Below are 27,476 nucleotides of genomic sequence, written 5' to 3' on the forward strand. Positions count from 1 at the left end.
TTTTTTTTTTTTAGATTCTGTCTCTCACAGTTGGTGTACCTACGATAAAACTTACAGACCTCTACATTCTTTGTCGGTGGGAAAAGCTGCAAAACTGACAGGTGGTCAAATACTTATTTTCCCCACTGTATATGAGTACTAGAGGCCGCACTTGCACTGAGCCTTTTCCCGGCAAGGAGGCGTGGTTGCCATTTTAATTCTGGGTAGGTCAGGAGGCAGCATGCATAGACGTTCGATTAGTCTTGTCAAGAAACAGGTGGAATATGCCGGAAAGCTGTGCATGTTGGCAATCCCTCAAACGGAGGAACAAGGGAGACAATATTTCCTTCCATAAGTAAGTGGTTTTGGTTATTCTTGTCATTTTGTCCGTGACATTTGGGTGTATGTTTCCTGCCTGTGCCTGTGTCGTCCAAGGACTTGAGATATGTATATATATAAATGTAATGGTTTTCGGAGCCACGAATTTCAGAAACCCGCTGGGGGTTTCTAAAATTGGGGCAAATTTGGTGTCGCCCCCCCCCCCCCCCCCAAATAGACCCCACCTCCTATGCCTATGGCTGTGTGTCTTCCACCCTCCATCTGTCCAGCTGCCTGTCTTGCCAGTAGAGATCATTTCAAGGCATTCACATGTTCGTAGGCACATGGACTGAGATGCGAGGGTTACCTTGTACCCACTGGCTGCTGACGGTGATGTTAAAGTGTTCATTGGATCCCGTCTGGAAAACATGGGAGCTGTGGGCCTCAGAGGAGGCTCTGGTCCCTGCACAACAAACAAACAAACAAATCAGGCTTCATCAAGGATGAAGAACAAAAAGATGAGAATGAAAGATGAATTCCTACCTTGATAAACAGAGTGATCCTCTACAATGGTGGAGACGTCACCTTTGATAGCAATCAGCGTCCAGGGATGACTAATAAGATGGGACAAAGCAGCAAAAGGAACGATGGACAGAGAACAAACAAACAAACAAAAAGACAGTGGCAATAGCAAGGACTGGCTGCTCTCCCAGCATGCATCACTCCAGCAGAGAGTGAGGAGGGTGATTAAATATGCGCTACAGCATTACTGTGAAAATCTATGTTCTTGTATTCAGAAAACTACGAATAACCAGGATTCTAGCTACAGTTGGTGGCACCAGGCGGTATCTGCAAATTTCTGCCCGACTCTCGCGTTCAAATTGGTTGTCCTGCCCACCACGGATTTTCCAAAAAAATGAACTGAAATGTTACTGAAAAATGTACTAATTCCAGTTTATAGAGTCGGAGTTGTTTTATTTTGCAATTTCAACCAAATAATAAATAAATAAGAAATATATTTCTCATTTTCATCGTATCTAAGCACAAACAGCTGCGAGATCAGCAGTCAGCTGCTTTCAGTGCTCTGTGAAGCCACAAAACGCTGAAAGCAGATATTCAGAGCGGATACAGACGCACTTCACTCTGACTTAATGGAAAAAAAATTCCTCCAGAAAAATGTTTCATAATCCAGAGTTGCTTCTGTGTTGGCTGATGCTGATAATACAACCCCAATTCCAATGAAGTTGAGACATTGTGTGGAATGTAAGTAAAACCAGAATTCAATTCAGTTCAACTGAATACACCACAAAGACAAGGTATTTAATGTTCATACTGATAAACTTTATTGTTTTTGTGCAAATATTTGCTCATTTTGAAATGGATGTCTGCAGCACATTTCAAAAAAGCTGGGACAGGGGCAACAAAAGACTGGGAAAGTTGATGAATGCTCAAAGAACACCTGTTTGGAACATTCCACGGGTGAACAGGTTAATTGGAAACAGGTGAGTGTCATGATTGGGTATAAAAGGAGAATCCCCAAAAGGCTCAGCCATTCACAAGCAAAGATGGGGAGAAGATCACCACTTTGTGAACAACTGCATGAAAAAAATAGTCCAACAGTTTAAGAACAATGTTTATCAATGTTCAATTGCAAGAAATTTAGGGATTCCATCATCTACAGTCCAAAATATAATCAGAAGATTCAGAGAATCCTCAGGCAGCACTGCATTAAAAACCAACATCATTATGTAAAGGATCTTACCGCATGGGCTGAAGAACACTTCAGAAAACCATTGTCAGTTAACACAGTTCATCGCTACATCTATATGTGCAAGTTAAAACTCTACCATGCAAAGCGAAAGCCATACATCAACAACATCCAGAAATGCCTCCGCCTTCTCTGGGAAAAGTAGAAAAGTGTGTGTAGTCTGATGAGTCCACATTTCAAATTATTTTTGGAAATCATGGACGCCGTGTCCCTCGGACAAACGAGGAAAAAGACCATCCAGATTGTTATCAGCGCAAAGTTCAAAAGCCAGCATCTGTGATGGTATGGGGTGTGTTAGTGCCCATGGCATGGACAACTTACCCATCTGTGACGGCACCATCAATGCTGAAAGGTACATCCAGGTTTTGGAGCAACACATGCTGCCATCCAAGCAACGTCTTTTTCAGGGACGTCCCTGCTTATTTCAGCAAGACAATGCCAAGCCACATTCTGCACGTGAGACAACAGCATGGCTTCATAGTAAAAGAGTGCGGGTACTAGACTGGCCTGCCTGCAGTCCAGACCTGTCGCCCACTGAAAATGTGTGGCACATTATGAAGCGCAAAATACAACAACAGAGACCCCAGATTGTTGAACAACTGAAGTGGTACATCAAGCAAGAATGGGAAAGAATTCCACCTACAAAGCTTCAACAATTAGTGTCCTCAGTTCCCAAACGCTTATTGAGTGTTGTTAGAAGGAAAGGTGATGTAACATAGTGGTAAATATACCACTGTCCCAGCTTTTTTGAAATGTCTTGTAGGTATTCATTTCAAAATGAGCACATATTTGCACAAAAACAATAAAGTTTATCAGGCTGAATATTAAATATCTTGTCTTTGTGGTGTATTCAATTGAATATAGGTTGAAGAGGATTTGCAAATCATTGTAACCTCCCATCTTCATCGGAATTGAGGTTGTATATTCAGAAGTTTACAGTTTATTTTACAGTTTAAAGGCTCCCTGTTTCCAAACAGGTCGAAGGAAAACAGATGGTGATAGCGAGGGGGGGAGGGGAGCAGAGGAGGGAGGGAGAGAGAGAGAGAGAGAGAGAGAGAGAGAGAGAGAGAGAGAGAGAGGAGAGGAGGAGTGGAGGAGGAGCCTCAGTGAATCAGTGAAAGTGAAAAACTGACAATCAAATCAGTCCAGGTTCAGCTCTTGTTCAAACAAGGCAATTAGAGGTTATATTGTTTAATAATAATAATAATAATAACAATAATAATAATAATAACGCTGTCCCACTGAAACATAAAAAATTGTCATGACAGAAAAACTCTGTCTGCTTCACAGGATTAAAAGGTACAGTGTGTCACTTTTGAACAAGAGTGCAAATGCTATATCGTCACCTTCCTAAAATAATGGCCTAAGTCATGTTTTGGAGAATATGACTTAGGCCATTATTTTAATAAGGTGACGATATGCCCATCAAATATTAATGTGTTTTTAACCTTTTCAACGTTATTTATTTTATTAACTTAGACTTTGACAGAAACATTTAAAAAAGAACTTTGGTATTATAAATATTACAACATAAATATCTTTTTGGTCTATTATTCTTTCTTTCAGTGCATCTCAAACCACTCAAAATTAGTTAAAATAGGGCTTGCCAATAATGTTTTAGAGGTATAAAACCCTATAGCTTTAGGGGGCTCTGCCCCCTTGACACCCCCCCCAGGACCCCCAGGACCCCGCCCGTGAGTTGCAATTATGTAAAATGTTTCTAAAATGGTTCTAGCTAGAACCCTACAAATAATATTTAGTTTCTGTGGTGAACAGCTTTAGTTTAGCTGAAGTCTGTCTGTCAATTCTCCTTCCTAGAGAGTCACCGAGTTCCTTGGACTTTCCCATTGTTCTGAGTCATTGTGGCAATCCCTTGGTGATGAGGAAGATCATCTCTTGATGGATTCCCAGATGGGACAGAAAATCTACATCCAAGATCGACCTAGACACAACACTGGGTCGGATCGTTTAACATGGGAATGTCATGGCATGCCAACAAACGCACAGTACTTGACAGATCCTGGTCTGATGGATGTGAAATCCCAGACAATTGGGATCTGAAGACCTGCTGTAACCTTCATCCACCTTCACAGGTGGGTTTCAAGCCTTCACCTCCTCCTGATCAGCCATTGAGGACTTCCTGTTTCACCATAGCCCCGTTGGCTGTCTCATGTTCAGGGTTCCTGTTGGGCCTTCATGATTACTGTAGCAGCCAAGGGGCACACAACATCCCTACTGTTTTTCACCCTAACAGGCAATCCCCTACTTCATCCATTACTAAGGTGCAATGACGAAGGTAAGGGGTTGGATTTTGACACCCACTCTAGAGTATTGTTTAGTCCAGTGAGAGCTGTAAAACATGTTCTTGTTTTGATAGCAAAGAGAAACTACCAGTTGTAGTCAAATTTGATTACTAATGAGGAGTTAATAGGTCTTGTCATGTTAACAGACACGGGGGAGAACCTTCAGCACCACTTATTTAACGATGACTGTAAATGACTGTATTATAGAATTTCTCAGAGGGGGCAATTTTTTTGATGATTAAGGCGACCCATTCATGCGTTCATAAATGTTACTCAAAATCATAATCAAAATGATGTGATCCCACAATAAATTAACCCACTTATTCATTATTCACAGTAATCAGTAGAGCTAGGATGAAATCACCAAACATGTTTTTGGTGCTTCTGACTTGGGGTACTATCTATCTCACACCTGGGCATTCTACAGCTTGTAGGCACTATTCGGCCCTTTGGCTGACTCGGACCGGCCCGCAAATACCTGGAAATTAAAGAATAAAATCAGGGTTATCGTCAGACAATGGAACAACCACACCACGTCATTATACTGCCATCTTGCGTCACTATAGTGTGGTGTCATCTCATGATGTTTTAGCGGTAGACTTGGTGGGAATCTAATGGCACGCAAACCTGCTTTTGTGGGAAATTTCACATAATCAACTTCTTCTCTTTCTTTTATCCTGTTTACATCCAGATGACAGAAACCATGACAAAATGCAAGCATTATACACGAAGACAGATGATCAGAGGATGATCTCTGCATTTTTTGTTTAGTCCTGGTGGGACCACAGTCTGTGCGGGGAGCGGCAATCGCTGTCTGGGGAGGAGGCATGCCAGTTCCCAGCAAACGGAGGCAGGTGCACAGCCGACTCAATCAACGCTGTCTGCTGTGGGATCGATCAGATCAGAGGATAAGAATGAGGCAGCCTCTGTGACAGTGAACAGGGAGGCTTTTATGAAGAAAACGGCAGAACAGAATTCAAAATTATTCAGGTACCTAGACACATGTTGAGATTTTGGTGCTGGACAGCTGCGTGCATTATTTCCATTCTTCTATGTTTTAAAGGACATGTCGCACTGAAATCATAACATTTCCGAGTGTTTCCACAGCATTTCTTAGAGGAAAACATCTCAGCGTGCACTTGAATGATGCTAACGTTAAAAACGGAACCGCAGATTAATTACAAAGTTTACATAAGTGTGATGTCGTGTTATGGGGACTCGTTTTTAAGTGATAACCGTTCATTTTGATGCAGTCACAGTAAAAGCAGCTGTTTTCCACTGTGCAAAAACTTAGTGTGTATGCACATTGCACGAGTGCGGTGTGTGCTGCTCTGTTACAGAACAGTCTCGTGTCAGTGCTGCTCTGTTACAGAACAGTCTCGTGTCAAGACAGGCACTGAAAGTAAAAAAAAAGTAAAGCCTACCAGCTCCACTGAGAAGAAAGGAAAAAAAAAACCTTAACAGTTATCCACTTGTGAGTTCCAAAGGCTGCTCCTCCAAAAAAAAAAAAAAAAAAAAAAAAAAACAGCATCATGGAGATATTTCACACACAAACGACACAAACAGACTCTGAAAAAATTAAGAGTTTTAGGGTGAAGTGTGTCGCCTCCTGTCTCTCTGTACAGCCTCTGTAAGTCCGAACCTTCACTTTTGAGTGGTAGCTCAGAAGCTTTGTTATTGGACAAAGCAGTGTTCCTTTCACTGTTTGTCAGCCATCGGGATGTTTCTGCTTTTCCTAAAATGTACATCACACGCTGAGAAATACCAAAAAATGCAGAGTAATAAGACGTGTTCCAGAAATGCACATGCTGACTCAGAAAGGAAAGCTGTGTTGTGAAAGTGTTGGAACACGGACCCACAACAGGGGGCGCAAATGAACGGACAATGGAGGAAGTCAAATAGCACTTTTACTGTTGTGAAATAAGCACAACAAGCACGACAGATCACAATAGAAAATAATAAAGTCAATTCACAAAGGTGTCATGTGGGCAGGCTCGAAGATAGAAGACGTCTGTCCAAAGCAGAACCGGAACCACACGATTTCCTCCGCAACCGAACCCCAGGGATACTGGAGCCGCCAAGTCCCGAACTCCCAGGTGGCCACTGCCTCCGCTTGTCGGATCTGGTACTGCTGGCGAGGAACAAAAACAGTTAGATGTGGGTGCGTTTGCACCCAGCAACACGGATGGTGAAAAAAAAACACCTCCACCTCTTGTCAGGAAAATGTGAGTACTTATCAAAAAAGGGTTCAGTACAGTCTCCAGCTGCAAGTACTCACCAACCACTGTCAAAACACAAGCAACAAAGTCACTGTCTGAAAGACAACACAACGGCTGAGTTCGTTACCTCCTCGGTAGAACGATATCTCGGCAAAGAGGTGGAGATGACGTCTTGCTGATATACCGATGCAGATCAGATGAGTGGTGACAGCTGTCATAGGTGATGAGTGTCAGCTGTCACCCCGGCTGCTCCTGTGAGGCGGCAGCGCCCTCTGGTGCCTGGAGCCCGCACTCCAGGCAGGGTGCCCTCTGGTGGTGGTGGGCCAGCAGTACCTCCTCTTCAGCGGCCCACACAACAGGACCCCCCCCTCAACGGGCGCCTCCTGGCGCCCGACCAGGCTTGTCCGGGTGGCGGCGGTAGAAATCGGCCAGGAGGGCTGGGTCCAGGATGAAGCTCCTCTTCACCCAGGAGCGTTCTTCGGGTCCGTACCCCTCCCAGTCCACCAAATACTGGAAGCCCCGGCCCATCCTACGGACATCTAAGAGCCGGTGCACAGTCCAAGCCGGCTCGCCATCGATGATCCGGCAGGAGGTGGTGCCGGACCCGGAGTACAGAGGGGTGAGGAGTGATGTGGCTTAATCCGGGACACATGGAAAACGGGATGGATCCGCAGTGAGGCCGGAAGCTGAAGCCTCACCGCGGCTGGACTGATGACCTTGAGGATTTTAAATGGGCCGATGTACCGATCCTGCAGTTTTGGGGAGACCACTTGGAGGGGGATGTCCTTTGTTGACAACCACAGTTCCTGCCCTGGCCGATACGTAGGGGCCGGGGTCCGCCGACGGTCTGCATGGGCTTTCGTCCTCATCCGGGCCCTCAGCAAAGCAGAACGGGCGGCACGCCACACCCGACGGCACTTCCGTAGGTGGGCCTGGACCGAGGGCACACCGACCTCTCCCTCAACCACCGGAAACAAGGGAGGCTGGTACCCCAGACACACCTCAAAAGGTGAGAGGCCGGTGGCTGACGACAGCTGGCTGTTATGGGCATACTCGATCCAGGCCAAATGGGTACTCCAGGCCGCCGGGTGCGCGGCCGTCACGCAACGCAGGGCCTGTTCCACCTCCTGATTGGCCCGTTCTGCTTGCCCGTTGGTCTGGGGATGGTACCCGGATGAGAGACTCACCGTGGCCCCCAGTTCCCGGCAGAAGCTCCTCCAGACTTGCGAGGAGAACTGGGGACCGCGATCGGAGACAATGTCTGTTGGAATCCCATGCAGCCGGACGACGTGGTGGACCAGGAGGTCCGCTGTCTCCTGGGCCGTCGGGAGCTTCGGGAGGGCCACGAAGTGGGCCGCCTTGGAGAATCGGTCCACTATCATGAGGATGGTGGTGTTGCCCTGGGACGGTGGGAGGCCCGTGACAAAATCCAGGCCGATGTGGGACCAGGGGCGATGAGGCACGGGCAGCGGCTGGAGCAGTCCCGAAGCCCTGCGATGATCAGCCTTGCCCCTGGCGCAGGTGGTGCAGGCCTGGATATAGTCCCGGACGTCGGCCTCTAGGGACGACCACCAGAAGCGCTGCCGGACAACTGCCATGGTTCTTCGCACCCCTGGATGACAGGAGAGCTTGGAGCCGTGACAGAAGTCCAGGACTGCAGCCCTAGCCTCTGATGGGACGTAGAGTCTGTTCTTCGGTCCAGTTCTGGGGTCCAGGCTTCGTGCCAGGGCCTCCCGGACGGTTCTCTCTACGTCCCAGGTGAGGGTGGCCACGATAGTGGACTCCGGGATGATGGGTTCCAGTGGATCCGACAACTCCGTTTTGACTTCATCTTCATGTACCCGGGACAAGGCATCCGATCTCTGGTTTTTGGTCCCGGGACGGTAGGTGATCCGGAAGTCAAAACGTCCGAAGAACAGTGACCAGCGGGCTTGCCTGGGGTTCAGCCGCCTGGCGGTCGTGATATACTCCAGGTTCCGGTGGTCAGTGAAAACCGTGAATGGCACGGACATTCCCTCCAACAGATGTCTCCACTCTTCTAGAGCCTCTTTCACCGCAAGGAGTTCTCGATTGCCGACGTCATAGTTCCGTTCGGCCAGGGTCAACCTGCGGGAAAAATAGGCACACGGGTGAAGGACCTTATCGGTCCTCCCGCTCTGGGAAAGCACAGCTCCTATCCCTGAGTCCGAGGCATCCACTTCAACCACTAACTGGCGACTAGGATCGGGCTGCACCAGAACGGGTGCAGACGAGAAGCGCCGTTTCAACTCCTTGAACGCGGCATCGCAACGATCCGACCAGGTGAAGGGGACTTTTGGTGAGGTCAGGGCTGTCAGGGGGCTAACTACCTGACTGTAGCCCTTAATGAACCTCCTGTAGAAATTAGCAAAGCCGAGGAACTGTTGCAGCCTCCTACGGCTGGTGGGTTGGGGCCAGTCTCTCACCGCCGCGACCTTGGCCAGATCAGGAGCGACGGAGTTAGGGGAGATGATAAACCCCAAGAAGGACAAAGAAGTGCGGTGGAACTCGCACTTCTCGCCCTTAACAAACAGCCGGTTCTCTAACAACCGCTGCAGGACCTGACGTACATGCTGGACATGGGTCTCAGGATCCGGAGAAAAGATGAGAATATCGTCCAGATATACGAAGACGAATCGGTGCAGGAAGTCCCGCAAGACGTCGTTAACCAAGGCTTGGAACGTCGCGGGGGCGTTGGTAAGGCCAAACGGCATGACCAGGTACTCAAAGTGACCTAATGGGGTGTTGAATGCCGTCTTCCATTCGTCTCCCTTCCGGATCCGAACCAGGTGATACGCATTTCTAAGATCCAGCTTAGTAAAGATTTTGGCTCCATGCAGGGGGGTGAACACGGAATCTAATAATGGCAACGGGTATCGGTTGCGAACCGTAATCTCATTCAGCCCCCTGTAATTAATACATGGACGAAGTCCGCCATCTTTCTTGCCCACAAAAAAGAAACCTGCCCCCATCGGGGAGGTGGAGTTCCGGATCAGCCCGGCAGCTAATGAGTCCTGGATGTAGGTCTCCATTGATTCGCGCTCAGGTCGTGAGAGGTTGTACAGCCTGCTGGACGGGAACTCAGCGCCTGGAACCAAATCAATGGCACAATCGTACGGACGGTGCGGGGGAAGGGTGAGTGCCAGATCCTTGCTGAAGACGTCAGCAAGATCGTGGTACTCAACCGGCACTGCCGTCAGATTGGGAGGGACTTTGACCTCCTCCTTAGCCTGGGAACCGGGAGGAAACGAGGATCCTAAACACACCCGATGGCAGGTTTCGCTCCACTGAACCACCACCCCAGACGGCCAATCGATCCGGGGATTGTGCTTTAACATCCATGGGATGCCCAAAATCACGCGGGAGGTAGAAGGGGTTACAAAAAACTCAATCTCCTCCCGGTGGTTTCCAGACACCACCAGAGTTACTGGTTGTGTCTTGTGTGTGAGTAAAGGGAGGAGGGTGCCATCTAGTGCCCGCACCTGCAATGGCGAAGGAAGCGCCACCAGAGGGAGCCCTACCTCCTTTGCCCATCTGCTGTCTAGCAGATTCCCTTCTGACCCCGTGTCCACCAGTGCTCGGGCTTGAAGGGTTAAATCCCCGCTCAGGATTGTGACTGGGAGTCGTGTGGCAATTTGTGTGTGTCTCACAATGTCTTGACCCCCCCTTAGCCCAGTCTCTAAGGGCGAGTGTTGACGTTTTGGCCGTTTGGGGCAGTCTCTCTGTGTGTGCTCTGTTGAGCTGCAGAGAAAACACTCTCCACGGTTCAGCCTTCCCATTTTGGCCCTGTGCGTTTCCCTAACAACGTCAACAGGGGGAGCTGTTGCCCCACAAAGCGCTGCGGCTGTGGAGCGTGGGGAGGGCGGCCCCTTTTCGAACCCGGAAGGGAGAGGGGCGGCGCGTATCCGGTCATGTCCTTCGCCTCGCTCCCGACGGCGTTCCTCTAACCGATTGTCTAATCGTATAACGAGATCAATAAGCCCGTCCAAATCTCGCGGTTCGTCCTTAGCCACCAGGTGCTCCTTCAGGACCAACGATAGTCCGTTTACGAAGGCGGCACGGAGGGCAGTGCTATTCCAGCCGGACCTCGCAGCCGCGATGCGGAAGTCGACTGCATAAGCAGCTGCGCTCCGGCGCCCCTGTCTCATTGACAGCAGCACGGCTGAAGCGATTTCTCCTCTGTTTGGGTGATCGAACACTGTTCTGAATCCCCTCACAAACTCATCATACATCAGAAGGAGCCGTGAATTTTGCTCCCAGAGCGCTGTAGCCCAAGCGCGTGCCTTACTGCGAAGCAGATTAATCACATAAGCTACCTTACTAGCATCAGTCGCGTACATGACGGGACGTTGTGCGAAGACGAGCGAACATTGCATAAGAAAGTCCGCGCACGTCTCCACACAACCCCCGTACGGCTCAGGAGGGCTTATGTATGCTTCAGGGGAAGGTGGGAGGGGTCGTTGAACGACCTGTGGAACGTCACTGTTGCGCACAGGATCGACAGGAGGGGGAGCCGCAGCAGCGCCCTGAGGGCGCGCTTCCACCTGCGCGGCGAGAGCCTCCACCCTGCGGTTAAGGAGGACGTTCTGCTCGGTCATTAGATCCAACCGAGCCGTGAAAACGGTGAGGATTCACTGCAACTCTCCGATCATTCCTCCTGCGGACGTCTGCGCGCCCTGTTCTTCCATTGGCCGTTCAACAGCCGGTTGACGCCCCTCGGGATCCATGACGTGGCCGAGATATCCTGTTGTGAAAGTGTTGGAACACGGACCCACAACAGGGGGCGCAAATGAACGGACAATGGAGGAAGTCAAATAGCACTTTTACTGTTGTGAAATAAGCACAACAAGCACGACAGATCACAATAGAAAATAATAAAGTCAATTCACAAAGGTGTCATGTGGGCAGGCTCGAAGATAGAAGACGTCTGTCCAAAGCAGAACCGGAACCACACGATTTCCTCCGCCACCGAACCCAGGGGATACTGGAGCCGCCAAGTCCCGAACTCCCAGGTGGCCACTGCCTCCGCTTGTCGGATCTGGTACTGCTGGCGAGGAACAAAAACAGTTAGATGTGGGTGCGTTTGCACCCAGCAACACGGATGGTGAAAAAAACCACCTCCACCTCTTGTCAGGAAAATGTGAGTACTTATCAAAAAAAGGGTTCAGTACAGTCTCCAGCTGCAAGTACTCACCAACCACTGTCAAAACACAAGCAACAAAGTCACTGTCTGAAAGACAACACAACGGCTGAGTTCGTTACCTCCTCGGTAGAACGATATCTCGGCAAAGAGGTGGAGATGACGTTTTGCTGATATACCGATGCAGATCAGATGAGTGGTGACAGCTGTCATAGGTGATGAGTGTCAGCTGTCACCCCGGCTGCTCCTGTGAGGCGGCAGCGCCCTCTGGTGCCTGGAGCCCGCACTCCAGGCAGGGTGCCCTCTGGTGGTGGTGGGCCAGCAGTACCTCCTCTTCAGCGGCCCACACAACAAGCTGGACCTTTTTTTTTCTATTTTAATTTTATTTTTTGACAATATAGAAGGGTGTCAAAATCTGAACTACAAGGACAAGGTGAGATTTTCACACTCTGAAGTGGATGCCCCCAGCCTGGTGATATTGTGACTTGGGAATTCAAACTTTTCAAATTGAAAATTATGCAGGGGAAAAGTGTAAAAAAGTCTACAAATCTCCCACATTTGAAATTGTCTTTCTGTACATTCTTTTTTCTTTCAAATAAGTTTATTGCACATTTGTAACATATAGTATGTCAGTGAAACACAAACATTTTAGGTTAATTTAAATAATCAACAATTCAGCACAGAATCAGACCAAAAACAGTACTAAAAGATTTTTGTTTTTGTCTTTGTGCTTCAGGACACAAGGTTGGATAGGACCCCGAATGGAAGCGTTGCGCGCAGTGATAGTTCCTAACAGCACCGCTATTCTAAAAATTTCTAATCATAACATCGAACAGCTTGTCAAACAATGCTATTTGCTGCTTTTTATATGGGAATAAAATTATTATTGTGCAGACTTGAGTTTAGCCTTTTGGCCCGGCCCTCCACAATATTTTCTGTTTCTCATTTAGCCCTTTGCAAAAAATAATTGCCCACCCCTGATCTATCTCACTGACCTGCGACATGTGTAGAGTGGTAAAAGACAACAAAACTGCAACCAAACATCAAATCAAATCAATTTTATTTATATAGCGCCAAATCACAACAAACACTTGCCCCAAGGCGCCTTATATTGTAAGGCAAGGCCATATAATAATTACGGAAAAACCCCAATGGTCAAAACGACCCCCTGTGAGCAAGCATTTGGCAACTGTGGGAAGGAAAAACTCCCTTTTAACAGGAAGAAACCTCCAGCAGAACCAGGCTCAGGGAGGGGCAGTCTTCTGCTGGGACTGGTTGGGGCTGAGGGAGAGAACCAGGAAAAGACATGCTGTGGAGGGGAGCAGAGATCAATCACTAATGATTAAATGCAGAGTGGTGCATACAGAGCAAAAAGAGAAACACTCAGTGCATCATGGGAACCCCCCAGCAGTCTAAGTCTATAGCAGCATAACTAAGGGATGGTTCAGGGTCACCTGATCCAGCCCTAACTATAAGCTTTGGCAAAAAGGAAAGTTTTAAGCCTAATCTTAAAAGTAGAGAGCGAAGCACTCTATTGGGGTGATATGGTACTATGAGGTCCCTAAGATAAGATGGGACCTGATTATTCAAAACCTTATAAGTAAGAAGAAGAATTTTAAATTCTATTCTAGAATTAACAGGAAGCCAATGAAGAGAGGCCAATATGGGTGAGATATGCTCTCTCCTTCTAGTCCCTGTTAGCACTCTAGCTGCAGCATTTTGAATTAACTGAAGGCTTTTCAAGGAACTTTTAGGACAACCTGATAATAATGAATTACAATAGTCCAGCCTAGAGGAAATAAATGCATGAATTAGTTTTTCAGCGTCACTCTGAGACAAGACCTTTCTAATTTTAGAGATATTGCGCAAATGCAAAAAAGCAGTCCTACATATTTGTTTAATATGCGCACTGAATGACATATCCTGATCAAAAATGACTCCAAGATTTCTCACAGTATTACTAGAGTGTTATGTGTCGGACGCAGCTCGGAGAACCGACCAGCGTTTGAAGGACCCAGTATGAAATAAGCAGAGCACGGTACAAAGGCTAACTGAATTTAATACATAACAGTGAAAATATAATAACAAAAAGGTGCGGCCTGGCGTGGTGCGCTCCCAGCAGCGCTAACGGTCCAGAGCCAGAAGCTGTTTCGGACCAAAGGACACCGCCGACTCCCCCCAGGTGGCCGCAACAACCGAGTCTGTGAAAGAAGGAACCATTATGTGAGTCCACACTCTACACACAGAACACTTAAAGGTGTACAAACAGCAAACACTTCCTGGCTTGATTACTGATCAGCTTCCTAACCTGCAGGCATGGAACATCCAGTTCACAAAACTCCACTGCAGTGGAAGCTGATACATGACTAACAAACAGCTCAATACAATAAGGTGTGAGGGACACCACATTTACTGACTGTATAACTGTTAGTCACAAAATCTAACGTACCTCAGGAAGTGTGCTGACGAGCGTGAGACCTCACCCCCTCCTCTTTCACAGACTGTGCATCAAACCTGGACGTTCTCAGCATCCGCTGCTGATGAGATGGCTCCCGAGACGACGATCTCACCCGTCTGGTCACAAGGTCGAGTCTCTGGCAAATACACACTGTGCACTCCAGTCTTAAATGCCAACATGTTCCAATCCATCCAGATGCACCACAGCTGTGAGTCCTGACGAGTCGCAGGTGATCAGGGTGAGGTCCTGACAGCCTCAGCAACACAGCCACTCAGTCCCAAATGCATGCCACCTGGGAGGAAACCAAAAGACAAACAAACCGGCAGCCAGGCCCCCCCAGCCATATAACACTAGAGGTCAGGATAATGCCATCCAGAGTAAGGATCTGGTTAGACACCATGTTTCTAAGATTTGTGGGGCCAAGTACAATAACTTCAGTTTTATCTGAGTTTAAAAGCAGGAAAATAGAGGTCATCCATGTCTTTATGTCTGTAAGACAATCCTGCAGTTTAGCTAATTGGTGTGTGTCCTCTGGCTTCATGGATAGATAAAGCTGGGTATCATCTGCGTAACAATGAAAATTTAAGCAATGCTGTCTAATAATACTGCCTAAGGGAAACATGTATAAAGTGAATAAAATTGGTCCTAGCACAGAACCTTGTGGAACTCCATAATTAACCTTAGTCTGTGAAGAAGATTCCCCATTTACATGAACAAATTGTAATCTATTAGATAAATATGATTCAAACCACCGCAGCGCAGTGCCTTTAATACCTATGGCATGCTCTAATCTCTGTAATACAATTTTATGGTCAACAGTATCAAAAGCAGCACTGAGGTCTAACAGAACAAGCACAGAGATGAGTCCACTGTCTGAGGCCATAAGAAGATCATTTGTAACCTTCACTAATGTTGTTTCTGTACTATGATGAATTCTAAAATCTGACTGAAACTCTTCAAATAGACCATTCCTCTGCAGATGATCAGTTAGCTGTTTTACAACTACCCTTTCAAGAATTTTTGAGAGAAAAGGAAGGTTGGAGATTGGCCTATAATTAGCTAAGATAGCTGGGTCAAGTGATGGCTTTTTAAGTAATGGTTTAATTACTGCCACCTTAAAAGCCTGTGGTACATAGCCAACTAACAAAGATAGATTGATCATATTTAAGATCGAAGCATTAAATAATGGTAGGGCTTCCTTGAGCAGCCTGGTAGGAATGGGGTCTAATAGACATGTTGATGGTTTGGAGGAAGTAACTAATGAAAATAACTCAGACAGAACAATCGGAGAGAAAGAGTCTAACCAAATACCGGCATCACTGAAAGCAGCCAAAGATAACGATACGTCTTTGGGATGGTTATGAGTAATTTTTTCTCTAATAGTTAAAATTTTATTAGCAAAGAAAGTCATGAAGTCATTACTAGTTAAAGTTAAAGGAATACTCGGCTCAATAGAGTTCTGACTCTTTATCAGCCTGGCTACAGTGCTGAAAAGAAACCTGGTGTTGTTCTTATTTTCTTCAATTAGTGATGAGTAGTAAGATGTCCTAGCTTTACGGAGGGCTTTTTTATAGAGCAACAGACTCTTTTTCCAGGCTAAGTGAAGATCTTCTTTCTTTTCTTTTTCTTTTTAATATTTATTTCATTCATTTAAAAGAAAAACAGAAAAGCAAAAAACAAAAGCACCACAATACCAGAATGAAAAGGAGCAGAAAGAAGAACAAGTCTTATGATTTCTGCCCCTTTTAACAATACAATCTTTCAATATACAGCATCATAGTCAACATTATTTAACATATTGCATTTCTTTAACTTGTCACATACCACTGACCCATTTCATAATTATGACCAGAAATTAATAGATTACATCACTAACAGGTTACATTTAAACTTAAGACACTCCAAACATTATTAACAGTTTAATTCTTTTTTTTTTTTTTTACTTTCTTGCAGCCCACTGACTTACTTCATAGTTTCATACTTACTTAATACATCTAATTTAATATGTTTTTTAAATAATTTAAGCGACCTTAATTCTTTAATTTCTTTATTAAGATTGTTCCATAATTTGACACCATTTACTGCAATACTCCTTTCCTTTACTTTGGTTCTAAATCTTGGTTTTTTAAAGACTTCTATTCCTTTCAATTTATAACTACTTACTCTTTTTTCAAACATATTTTGAATGTTTGTTGGTAAAGTATTTTTATTAACTTGGTACATCGTTTGTAATATTTTCAAATCAACTAAATCATGAAATTTAAGTACCCTATACTTAATAAACAATGGATTAGATGGATCTCTAAAACCACTGTTACTAATCACTTTTAAAGCTCTTTTCTGCAAAATAAATAAAGGTTGTATATAGGTTGTATATGTTGATCCCCAGATTTCTACACAGTAAGTTAAATATGGGACAATCAATGAATTGTACAATGTTAATAAACCATAACTATTTAATGAATATTTTACTTTATGCAAAACAGCAATGGCTTTCGCTATTTTTCCTTTTATGTAATTTATGTGTGACTTCCATGTAAGATCTTCATCAATCATGACTCCTAAAAATTTCATTTCTTTTACCCTTTGTATATCCATTCCATCTATTTGTAATGACACATTATTTTCTTTCGCTCTATCATTAAACAATATGAAATTTGTCTTATTAATATTTAGTGACAATCTGTTTATATCAAACCAATGTTTAACTTTTTCCAACTCTGTATTTATCACTTGTGCTACTTCCTGTATATCTGATCCAGAGTAAAACAGCGTTGTATCATCAGCAAATAAAATGCTGCCAAGCACATTGGATACATTCACAAAATCATTGATATACAAAATAAACAGTTTGGGTCCAAGTACCGATCCTTGTGGTACTCCATAAATAATGTTACACAATTCTGATTTGGTATTATTTATCTGAACAAACTGTTTCTATTTCTAAGTAGCTTTTTACCCACTGATGTGCAACACCTCTTATTCCATATTGTTGTAACTTGTGGAGCAATCTTGAGTGGTCTATAACATCAAAAGCCTTTTTCAGGTCAATAAAAATACTTACAAAATAATCCTTATTATCTATTGTTGTTGATATTTTCTCTATTAGTTCCATAATTGCCATAGCTGTCGAATGTTTTGTTCTGAATCCATACTGAGCATTATTTAAAATATGATGTTTCTCAATAAATTTATCCAATCTTGTTACAAAAACTTTTTCCATAATTTTAGAAAACTGTGGAAGCAATGATACTGGCCTGTAATTAGAAAAATTATGTTTGTCTCCATTTTTATATAATGGGACTACCTTAGCAATTTTCATTTCATCTGGAAAAACCCCAGTTGACAGAGACAGATTACAAATATAAGTAAATGGTTCAATAACAATTTCTATTATACTTTTTACAGTCATCATGTCTAAATCTTCATGGTCAGTTGATCTTTTGCTTACACAGTTTTTTACAATATTTCTTATTTCATCTTTTTCCACATTGTCCAGGAAAATACTATTGACCGTATTTACCAATGTACATAATTTATCTTCTATTATTGGTTTATTTCCCACCAGACTTGACCCTACATTTGAAAAATAATCATTAAACCCATTTGCAACTTCTTTTATATCATATATCTCTTTATTTTCCTTAACAAAGTAATTTGGAATAGTTTCTTTCGTTCCATCACTATCAATCACACTTTTTATAATTCCCCATGTTACCCTCATATTATCTTTACTCTTATTTAGTTTTTCACTGTAATAATCTTTTTTTTGTTTCCTAATTATTGTTAATAGTTTATTTTTATATTTTTTGTATTTATGTTCTGATTCCTTTGTTTGCAATTTTAAAAAGCACCTGTATAAATAGTTTTTCTTTGCACAAGCATTTTTTATTCCCTTTGTCAGCCATGGTTTATTTACTCTTTTCTTACTAATTTCAATTAATTTACAATTTTATTGTATGATTTCATCAATATTTTCATAAATGAGTTATATGCTACATTAACATCACTGACATAAACTTCTTCCCAGTTTGATTTTTAAGGTCATATTTTAATGCCTCTAAGGCTTTTACTGACTTATCTCTTTTAAAGTTTATATCAGTTTTTTTGTTGTACCTATTTTTATATTTAAATATTGAAAAAATTGGTAAATGGTCGCTAATATCTGTCATGAAGATCCCATTCTTAATAATTTCATCTGTTCTGTTTGTAAATATATTATCAATTACCGTTGCACTTTGCGATGTAATTCTGGTTGGTTTTGTTATCAAGGGGAATAACCCCAAACTATACATTGTATTCACAAAATCACTTAATCTTTGGCAGCTGGAGCTTTCTATGTTAATATTAAAGTCCCCACACATAAAAAGCGTTTTGTTTTTAATTTGATGGAATAATTCAATTATTTTATCTGTAAATTTCACAACACAAGAATCTGGTGCTCTGTATACACAACTAATTAAAATATTCTTAGATGTTTCATGTACAAGTTCCACTGTTACAATTTCTATGACATCATTCATAATTGTCATTTCTTCAACAATTGTACACATCAGATCTGTTTTTGTATACAGAGCAATACCACCGCCTTTTTTATATCTTCTGTTTACAAAATACAGCTCATATCCCTCCATTTGAACTTCATCCATGAGATCATCTTTAAGCCAAGATTCAGTGATTGCAACAATACTAAATCTATTTTTAAACTGATTTAAATAATCTTTTATTTGTGACATTTTACAATACAAGCTTCGACTGTTTATATGTATGAGTGACAGGGTATCTTCTGCAATTTTTTCATTATTCAGCTGTTCTACTGTATAATACTCACAACCAATCGTTTTTAAGTCAAATATACTTTCATCAATATTAGTGTCTATGTCATATATTTTATCCTCTGTTTCCATGTTTGATCTGATTTTTTGTTGGTCCAATTACCAACAGATGTTATATTTGATTGTCTATTCAGGTCTGTATTTCGTAAGGTCCTCCATGTTTTTGATTTGTATACCGTTTGTTCCTTCTTTCACTCTAATCCACACCCTACAATTCCAGACCCATGTAGCAACAATATGTTTCTGTTTTCTTAGTAGTCTTGCTTCCCTAGCAATATCTGCATTTTTTTTTGTTAGATGCTCATTTATATAGACACTCGTTCCTTTCAAATTCTTTGCCTGTCTTAATAACTCATATTTATATTTTCTGCTTGTAAATCGTATAACAATGTTAGATAGTTTATTTTTTCTATCTTTAGTTGGAATAGTATAACAGTCTGATATTGTGTCTTGATGGATGACAACACCTTTTTGATATAAAAAGTTTGTAACTTGTTGTTCCAATGATTGTCTTTCTTCAGGTGGTGCATCCTCCCCACTGGTTCCACCAGAATCCACCACCCTTGCATATGTCCGATGCCTTGTTTCTAGTCCAGATATTATAACGTCATCTTTTCTAGTAAATTGTTCAAGTTCATCTACACGTTGCTCAAGTTTCTTAATGATCTTGTCCTTCTCTTTAACCAGATTTTGGAGTTCTTTAATTTCCACCATCAGTTTGTCTAGATTAGACATGTCTTTTGATATATGGTTTAATGAGGTCTTTATCTCCTCTATATCTTCCTCGAGTTTATCTGTTTTCCTGGGTGGTGCCATGCCGACTGTCGTGGCTCAGTATGGCCACTATTGATTACAAAAACAATTCTCACCAGTAGCCTCCACCACCACAGGTCCGGTAGCCGCACCCCAACCCTCCCCGTTGCTAACCTCGTTCACAGCCGCCCCAGCCACGGTCGTAGCCGCCGCCAGCCCTGGATGTAGCCGCTGCTAGCCGCGGATGTAGCCGACGCCTCGGGCCTGGATGTATCGCCGCCACCGATGCCTCGGGCCTGAATGAACCGCCTCCACCGATGCCTCCGCTGCTAGCCTCGGACGTAGCCGCTGTTAACCTCGGATGTAGCCGACGCCTCGGGCCTGGATGTATCGCCGCCACCGATGCCTCGGCCTGGATGAACCGCCTCCACCGATGCCTCCGCCGCCAGCCACGGATGTAGCCGCTGCTAGCCTCGGATGTAGCCGCTGCTAGCCTCGAACGTAGCCGCTGCTAGCCTCGGACGTAGCCGCTGTTAGCCTCAGATCTATCTGACGCCTCGGGCCTGGATGAACCGCCTCCATCGATGCCTCCGCCTGGATGAACTAAATTAGTGAGACGCCATTTCCTCTCCAACTTACGGTTTATCTGCTTTAAGCTGCGAGTTTGTGAGTTATACCACGGAGTCAGGCACTTCTGATTTAAAGCTCTCTTTTTCAGAGGAGCTACAGCATCCAAAGTTGTCTTCAATGAGGATGTAAAACTATTGACGAGATACTCTATCTCACTTACAGAGTTTAGGTAGCTACTCTGCACTGTGTTGGTATATGGCATTAGAGAACATAAAGAAGGAATCATATCCTTAAACCTAGTTACAGTGCTTTCTGAAAGACTTCTAGTGTAATGAAACTTATTCCCCACTGCTGGGTAGTCCATCAGAGTAAATGTAAATGTTATTAAGAAATGATCAGACAGAAGGGGGTTTTCAGGGAATACTGTTAAGTCTTCAATTTCCATACCATAAGTCAGAACAAGATCTAAGATATGATTAAAGTGGTGGGTGGACTCATTTACATTTTGAGCAAAGCCAATTGAGTCTAATAATAGATTAAATGCAGTGTTGAGGCTGTCATTCTCAGCATCTGTGTGGATGTTAAAATCGCCCACTATAATTATTATGTCACTCCCGGTCCGATTGGGAACAAACATGGAAATTTGCAGTTGGTATCTCACTGAAATGATGCATTTACAAACAAAGTGCTTCAGGACGGCTGTGTACTGCTGTTATACTGCGATAATATACTGTTGTTATGTGAACGGAAGTTGTGGAAATACCCCAGACTGGAGGCACGAAAAAGAATTGTAAATAAGAACTAGTGCCAGGGCCGTATATAGGAATGTGAAAGGGGGGGTTCAAATCCTTGAGTTGAGGGTCCAGTGGGCCGCAGGGTCCCCGGTGGGGTCAAGGGGCAACGCCCTCGTGTGGGGCTCAGGGGGGCGAAGCCCCCCAAAGCAGAAGTTTTTTGAGGATTTCGAGGGGTAAAAAGCTACATAAATTTAATTTGAAACCCAAAATGAATCATTTTAGGAAATACATTTTTATATACAAATAGTCCTTGCTTGGGATTGGATCAGTTGCCATAAGAACCACCCAGGAAGAACCAAGATAACATTAATGCAAACTTTATACCTGCCTGTCGGTTGCAAATGACGCAACCGACAGGTGTGACAAAACTCACGCATGCGCACGAAGGTTCAAGATTGGCTGATGCAAGTGCACATGATTCAAATCCATATAGTTTTTGCAAAAAATAAAAAGCTTGGATAGTTTTCTAACAGACCTCATATTTAGCGGTATTAATATTTGCGTTTACATTATGAATATGTACGTTATGTATTAAAATAGCGGTATTTAATTTTGCGACCTTGTTTAACTCACAAAATTCGCATAATAAATCCCACACGAATATTTGTACTTTTACAGTATTTGCAACAGGAAGGAGAAGCTCTCTTTATTTCTCAGCTAATACATACAAACATGTTTTTACAAACCAGACAAGTGTAATTGTGTGTCTACATGGGTATTTACAAGCCTACTAATCTGTTTGATATCTGAGGAGGATAGGAACCAGGGAGCAAAAATTCTCAACCCCCATGGGAAAAGTTTATCTAGCAGTTTCCCCTTTCATCACTTAAGGGATTACTCTGGCAGAGGAAATTGAAACTTGAGAGTGTGTGATAATAGCTGTGTAACAGTTAGTGCTTGTTGCTTATTATCAATGAAAAGAAAATACATAACGTTGATATCCAGATCAGAAAAAAATCAGAAGAAAAAAAATCTGCAGAATTCTCGGGGGGGGGGGGGGGTTCGGTTGAACCCCCTGAACCCCCTCTATATACGGGCATGAGTGCTATCAGGCGATTAAAAAAAATGAATGTCATTAATTGCAACGTCTGTGATTAATTAGTCATATTTAATTGCATGTACAATTTTTCTGAAAATATCACCCCTCAAATCACAAAACGTACAGAGGCTCTGAAACAACAAAAAAAAAGGAAGAAAAAAACCCCTTCAAAAACAATCACAGAAATATTATAATGTATAAAAAAAACTGGAGTAACAATGGATCTGTATTTATATCATACTTTTCCATCTGATTCAGAAGGTGAAAGGGCATTACAATGATGCCTCATATTCTCACACACACGTCAGGGTGCTGCCATGTAAGGCACTCATACTGGGAGAAACTGGGGATTAAGGACTTTATACAAGGGCACTTCGTGACTTTACACCCTGATGGGGATTTGAACTGCTGCATTCGGGAAGCTGGGAAAGTCCAGACATTTAAAAAAGGCCCTGCTTCCGGAAAAAGTACGTTCATGAAATGACCTCGGAGACAAATATGGATCAACTACTGAGTCTATTGGAGCTCAGCTGAAATCAGCAGACATTTCTGCTGATGTGTGGTGCTGCTAACTTAATTAATTTGACACAGAATGTGAATAAGTCATTTTTCCCCAAGCTGGAGGATGGAATCTCTGAGCTTCTCAGGGTTTGAACACAGCTTTGATGGATGTCACAGCCTGCTGTGGATGACGTAAATGACGTAAAGTGCTGCGCGCTCCTGGAACACAGAGATGCAATGAAAGCCCCTTTTTGTGAAAAATATTGATCCTTTGTGTCCTTTCTGAGTGGATTAAAGCCATTAATGTCACTCCTGTCTTTTAGTTTACATCATCATTAAATGCTTCACATTCATTTCAATAAGCTGCCTGATGGTAACATAACTTTCTATATTTTAGCAGCATGCTGAGTGAAGAACAGTCTTTAAAATCACAGCTATAATAAGCATTATCTTTATTAAATAATAATAATAAATATATATAAATACAATATATAAGAATATAAAGAATACTAGTGTGTTGTCCCTGAAGATCCATGGGCTCTAGATTGGGTAGTGTTTATAAAATAGGAAGCTGACATTAATCAGGCCTGATAATCAATCAATCAATCAATTTTTTTATATAGCGCCAAATCACAACAAACAGTTGCCCCAAGGCGCTTTATATTGTAAGGCAAGGCCATACAATAATTATGTAAAACCCCAACGGTCAAAACGACCCCCTGTGAGCAAGCACTTGGCTACAGTGGGAAGGAAAAAACTCCCTTTTAACAGGAAGAAACCTCCAGCAGAACCAGGCTCAGGGAGGGGCAGTCTTCTGCTGGGACTGGTTGGGGCTGAGGGAGAGAACCAGGAAAAAGACATGCTGTGGAGGGGAGCAGAGATCGATCACTAATGATTAAATGCAGAGTGGTGCATACAGAGCAAAAAGAGAAAGAAACAGTGCATCATGGGAACCCCCCAGCAGTCTACGTCTATAGCAGCATAACTAAGGGATGGTTCAGGGTCACCTGATCCAGCCCTAACTATAAGCTTTAGCAAAAAGGAAGTTTTAAGCCTAATCTTAAAAGTAGAGAGGGTGTCTGTCTCCCTGATCTGAATTGGGAGCTGGTTCCACAGGAGAGGAGCCTGAAAGCTGAAGGCTCTGCCTCCCATTCTACTCTTACAAACCCTAGGAACTACAAGTAAGCCTGCAGTCTGAGAGCGAAGCGCTCTATTGGGGTGATATGGTACTACAAGGTCCCTAAGATAAGATGGGACCTGATTATTCAAAACCTTATAAGTAAGAAGAAGAATTTTAAATTCTATTCTAGAATTAACAGGAAGCCAATGAAGAGAGGCCAATATGGGTGAGATATGCTCTCTCCTTCTAGTCCCCGTCAGTACTCTAGCTGCAGCATTTGAATTAACTGAAGGCTTTTAGGGAACTTTTAGGACAACCTGATAATAATGAATTACAATAGTCCAGCCTAGAGGAAATAAATGCATGAATTAGTTTTTCAGCATCACTCTGAGACAAGACCTTTCTGATTTTAGAGATATTGCGTAAATGCAAAAAAGCAGTCCTACATATTTGTTTAATATGCGCTTTGAATGACATATCCTGATCAAAAATGACTCCAAGATTTCTCACAGTATTACTAGAGGTCAGGGTAATGCCATCCAGAGTAAGGATCTGGTTAGACACCATGTTTCTAAGATTTGTGGGGCCAAGTACAATAACTTCAGTTTTATCTGAGTTTAAAAGCAGGAAATTAGAGGTCATCCATGTCTTTATGTCTGTAAGACAATGCTGCAGTTTAGCTAATTGGTGTGTGTCCTCTGGCTTCATGGATAGATAAAGCTGGGTATCATCTGCGTAACAATGAAAATTTAAGCAATACCGTCTAATAATACTGCTTAAGGGAAGCATGTATAAAGTGAATAAAATTGGTCCTAGCACAGAACCTTGAGGAACTCCATAATTAACTTTAGTCTGTGAAGAAGATTCCCCATTTACATGAACAAATTGTAATCTATTAGACAAATATGATTCAAACCACCGCAGCGCAGTGCCTTTAATACCTATGGCATGCTCTAATCTCTGTAATAAAATTTTATGGTCAACAGTATCAAAAGCAGCACTGAGGTCTAACAGAACAAGCACAGAGATGAGTCCACTGTCCGAGGCCATAAGAAGATCCTTTGTAACCTTCACTAATGCTGTTTCTGTACTATGATGAATTCTAAAACCTGACTGAAACTCTTCAAATAGACCATTCCTCTGCAGATGATCAGTTAGCTGTTTTACAACTACCCTTTCAAGAATTTTTGAGAGAAAAGGAAGGTTGGAGATTGGCCTATAATTAGCTAAGATAGCTGGGTCAAGTGATGGCTTTTAAGTAATGGTTTAATTACTGCCACCTTAAAAGCCTGTGGTACATAGCCAACTAACAAAGATAGATTGATCATATTTAAGATCAAAGCATTAAATAATGGTAGGGCTTCCTTGAGCAGCCTGGTAGGAATGGGGTCTAATAAACATGTTGATGGTTTGGAGGAAGTAACTAATGAAAATAACTCAGACAGAACAATCGGAGAGAAAGAGTCTAACCAAATACCGGCATCACTGAAAGCAGCCAAGATAACGATACGTCTTTGGGATGGTTATGAGTAATTTTTTCTCTAATAGTTAAAATTTTGTTAGCAAGAAAGTCATGAAGTCATTACTAGTTAAAGTTAATGGAATACTCAGCTCAATAGAGCTCTGACTCTTTGTCAGCCTGGCTACAGTGCTGAAAAGAAACCTGGGGTTGTTCTTATTTTCTTCAATTAGTGATGAGTAGAAAGATGTCCTAGCTTTACGGAGGGCTTTTTTATAGAGCAACAGACTCTTTTTCCCAGGCTAAGTGAAGATCTTCTAAATTAGTGAGACGCCATTTCCTCTCCAACTTACGGGTTATCTGCTTTAAGCTACGAGTTTGTGAGTTATACCACGGAGTCAGGCACTTCTGATTTAAAGCTCTCTTTTTTAGAGGAGCTACAGCATCCAAAGTTGTCTTCAATGAGGATGTAAAACTATTGACGAGATACTCTATCTCCCTTACAGAGTTTAGGTAGCTACTCTGCACTGTGTTGGTATATGACATTAGGGAACATGAAGGAAACATATCCTTAAACCTAGTTACAGCGCTTTCTGAAAGACTTCTAGTGTAATGAAACTTATTCCCCACTGCTGGGTAGTCCATCAGAGTAAATGTAAATGTTATTAAGAAATGATCAGACAGAAGGGAGTTTTCAGGGAATACTGTTAAGTCTTCTATTTCCATACCATAAGTCAGAACAAGATCTAAGATATGATTAAAGTGGTGGGTGGACTCATTTACTTTTTGAGCAAGCCAATAGAGTCTAATAATAGATTAAATGCAGTGTTGAGGCTGTCATTCTCAGCATCTGTGAGGATGTTAAAATCGCCCACTATAATTATCTTATCTGGGCTAAGCACTAAGTCAGACAAAAGGTCTGAAAATTCACAGAGAAACTCACAGTAATGACCAGGTGGACGATAGATAATAACAAATAAAACTGGTTTTTGGGACTTCCAATTTGGATGGACAAGACTAAGAGTCAAGCTTTCAAATGAATTAAAGCTCTGTCTGGGTTTTTGATTAATTAATAAGCTGGAATGGAAGATTGCTGCTAATCCTCCGCCCCGGCCCGTGCTACGAGCATTCTGGCAGTTAGTGTGACTCGGGGGTGTTGACTCATTTAAACTAACATATTCATCCTGCTGTAACCAGGTTTCTGTAAGGCAGAATAAATCAATATGTTGATCAATTATTATATCATTTACCAACAGGGACTTAGAAGAGAGAGACCTAATGTTTAATAGACCACATTTAACTGTTTTAGTCTGTGGTGCAGTTGAAGGTGCTATATTATTTTTTCTTTCTGAATTTTTATGCTTAAATAGATTTTTGCTGGTTATTGGTAGTCTGGGAGCAGGCACCGTATCTACAGGGATGGGGTAATGAGGGGATGGCAGGGGGAGAGAAGCTGCAGAGAGGTGTGTAAGACTACAACTCTGCTTCCTGGTCCCAACCCTGGATAGTCACGGTTTGGAGGATTTAAGTAATTTAAGTAATAAATTATGAAAAGTTTCTATAATGAGTTGGAATAGCATGTGAGTCCAGAATGTGTTTAGAACTTTAGACCTCAACAGTTTTTAGAATAACTCATCCCTTTTATTACGTAACGTACGTATTACGTAAATTTTTAATGTTACTTTACTGTCTTAATGTATTTATAAATTGTTTAGGTTCTTGTTATCATATGTATAATATTATTATTATTATTATTATTATTATTACTTCTATTTTGTCATTTGATTTTTAAATGGACCACAATGGAAATAAGTGTTTTCACTTCTTTGTGCTATACATGTATATTTAATGCATTTACAATTACATTATGTACTTACATAGATGATTTACCGCCCTCCTGGAATGGCGTGTGAGTACAGAATGTAATTATCAATGTCCATTGTTCAGTGTTGTTAGCTAGTATCTGTAGTGCTGAAGTCTGGGCAACAATTATGAAACTACATTGCAACCCTTATTCATTGTTCAAAAAAAGAGCATTAAGAACAATTCACAACGCAGGTTATTGAGACCACACCAATCCACTGTTCATTAAATCTAAAATATTACAACTCCATGATATGATTGCATTTAAAACTGTTCAATTAATGTAGAAAGTGAAAAACAAGCAACTGCCCTTTAGAATTCAAGAATTTTTCATGGAGA

At 42.6% G+C, this 27,476-nt stretch overlaps 1 protein-coding gene across 1 annotated transcript in view; it reads right to left on the reverse strand.

Annotated features, from left to right (window-relative positions):
- cemip (cell migration inducing hyaluronidase 1) overlaps positions 1-27,476 on the reverse strand; it is a 375,103-nt gene that overhangs the window by 220,673 nt on the left and 126,954 nt on the right. The window contains exons 7-8 of the mRNA XM_034184142.1: positions 841-911; positions 665-760 (exon numbers count right to left, since the gene is read on the reverse strand). Coding sequence (XP_034040033.1) covers positions 665-760; positions 841-911 — 167 coding nt within the window. The remainder of the gene's footprint in view (positions 1-664; positions 761-840; positions 912-27,476) is intronic.

The sequence above is a fragment of the Thalassophryne amazonica genome, chromosome 2 (genome assembly GCF_902500255.1).
Source record: "Thalassophryne amazonica chromosome 2, fThaAma1.1, whole genome shotgun sequence".
Lineage (NCBI taxonomy): Eukaryota > Metazoa > Chordata > Actinopteri > Batrachoidiformes > Batrachoididae > Thalassophryne > Thalassophryne amazonica.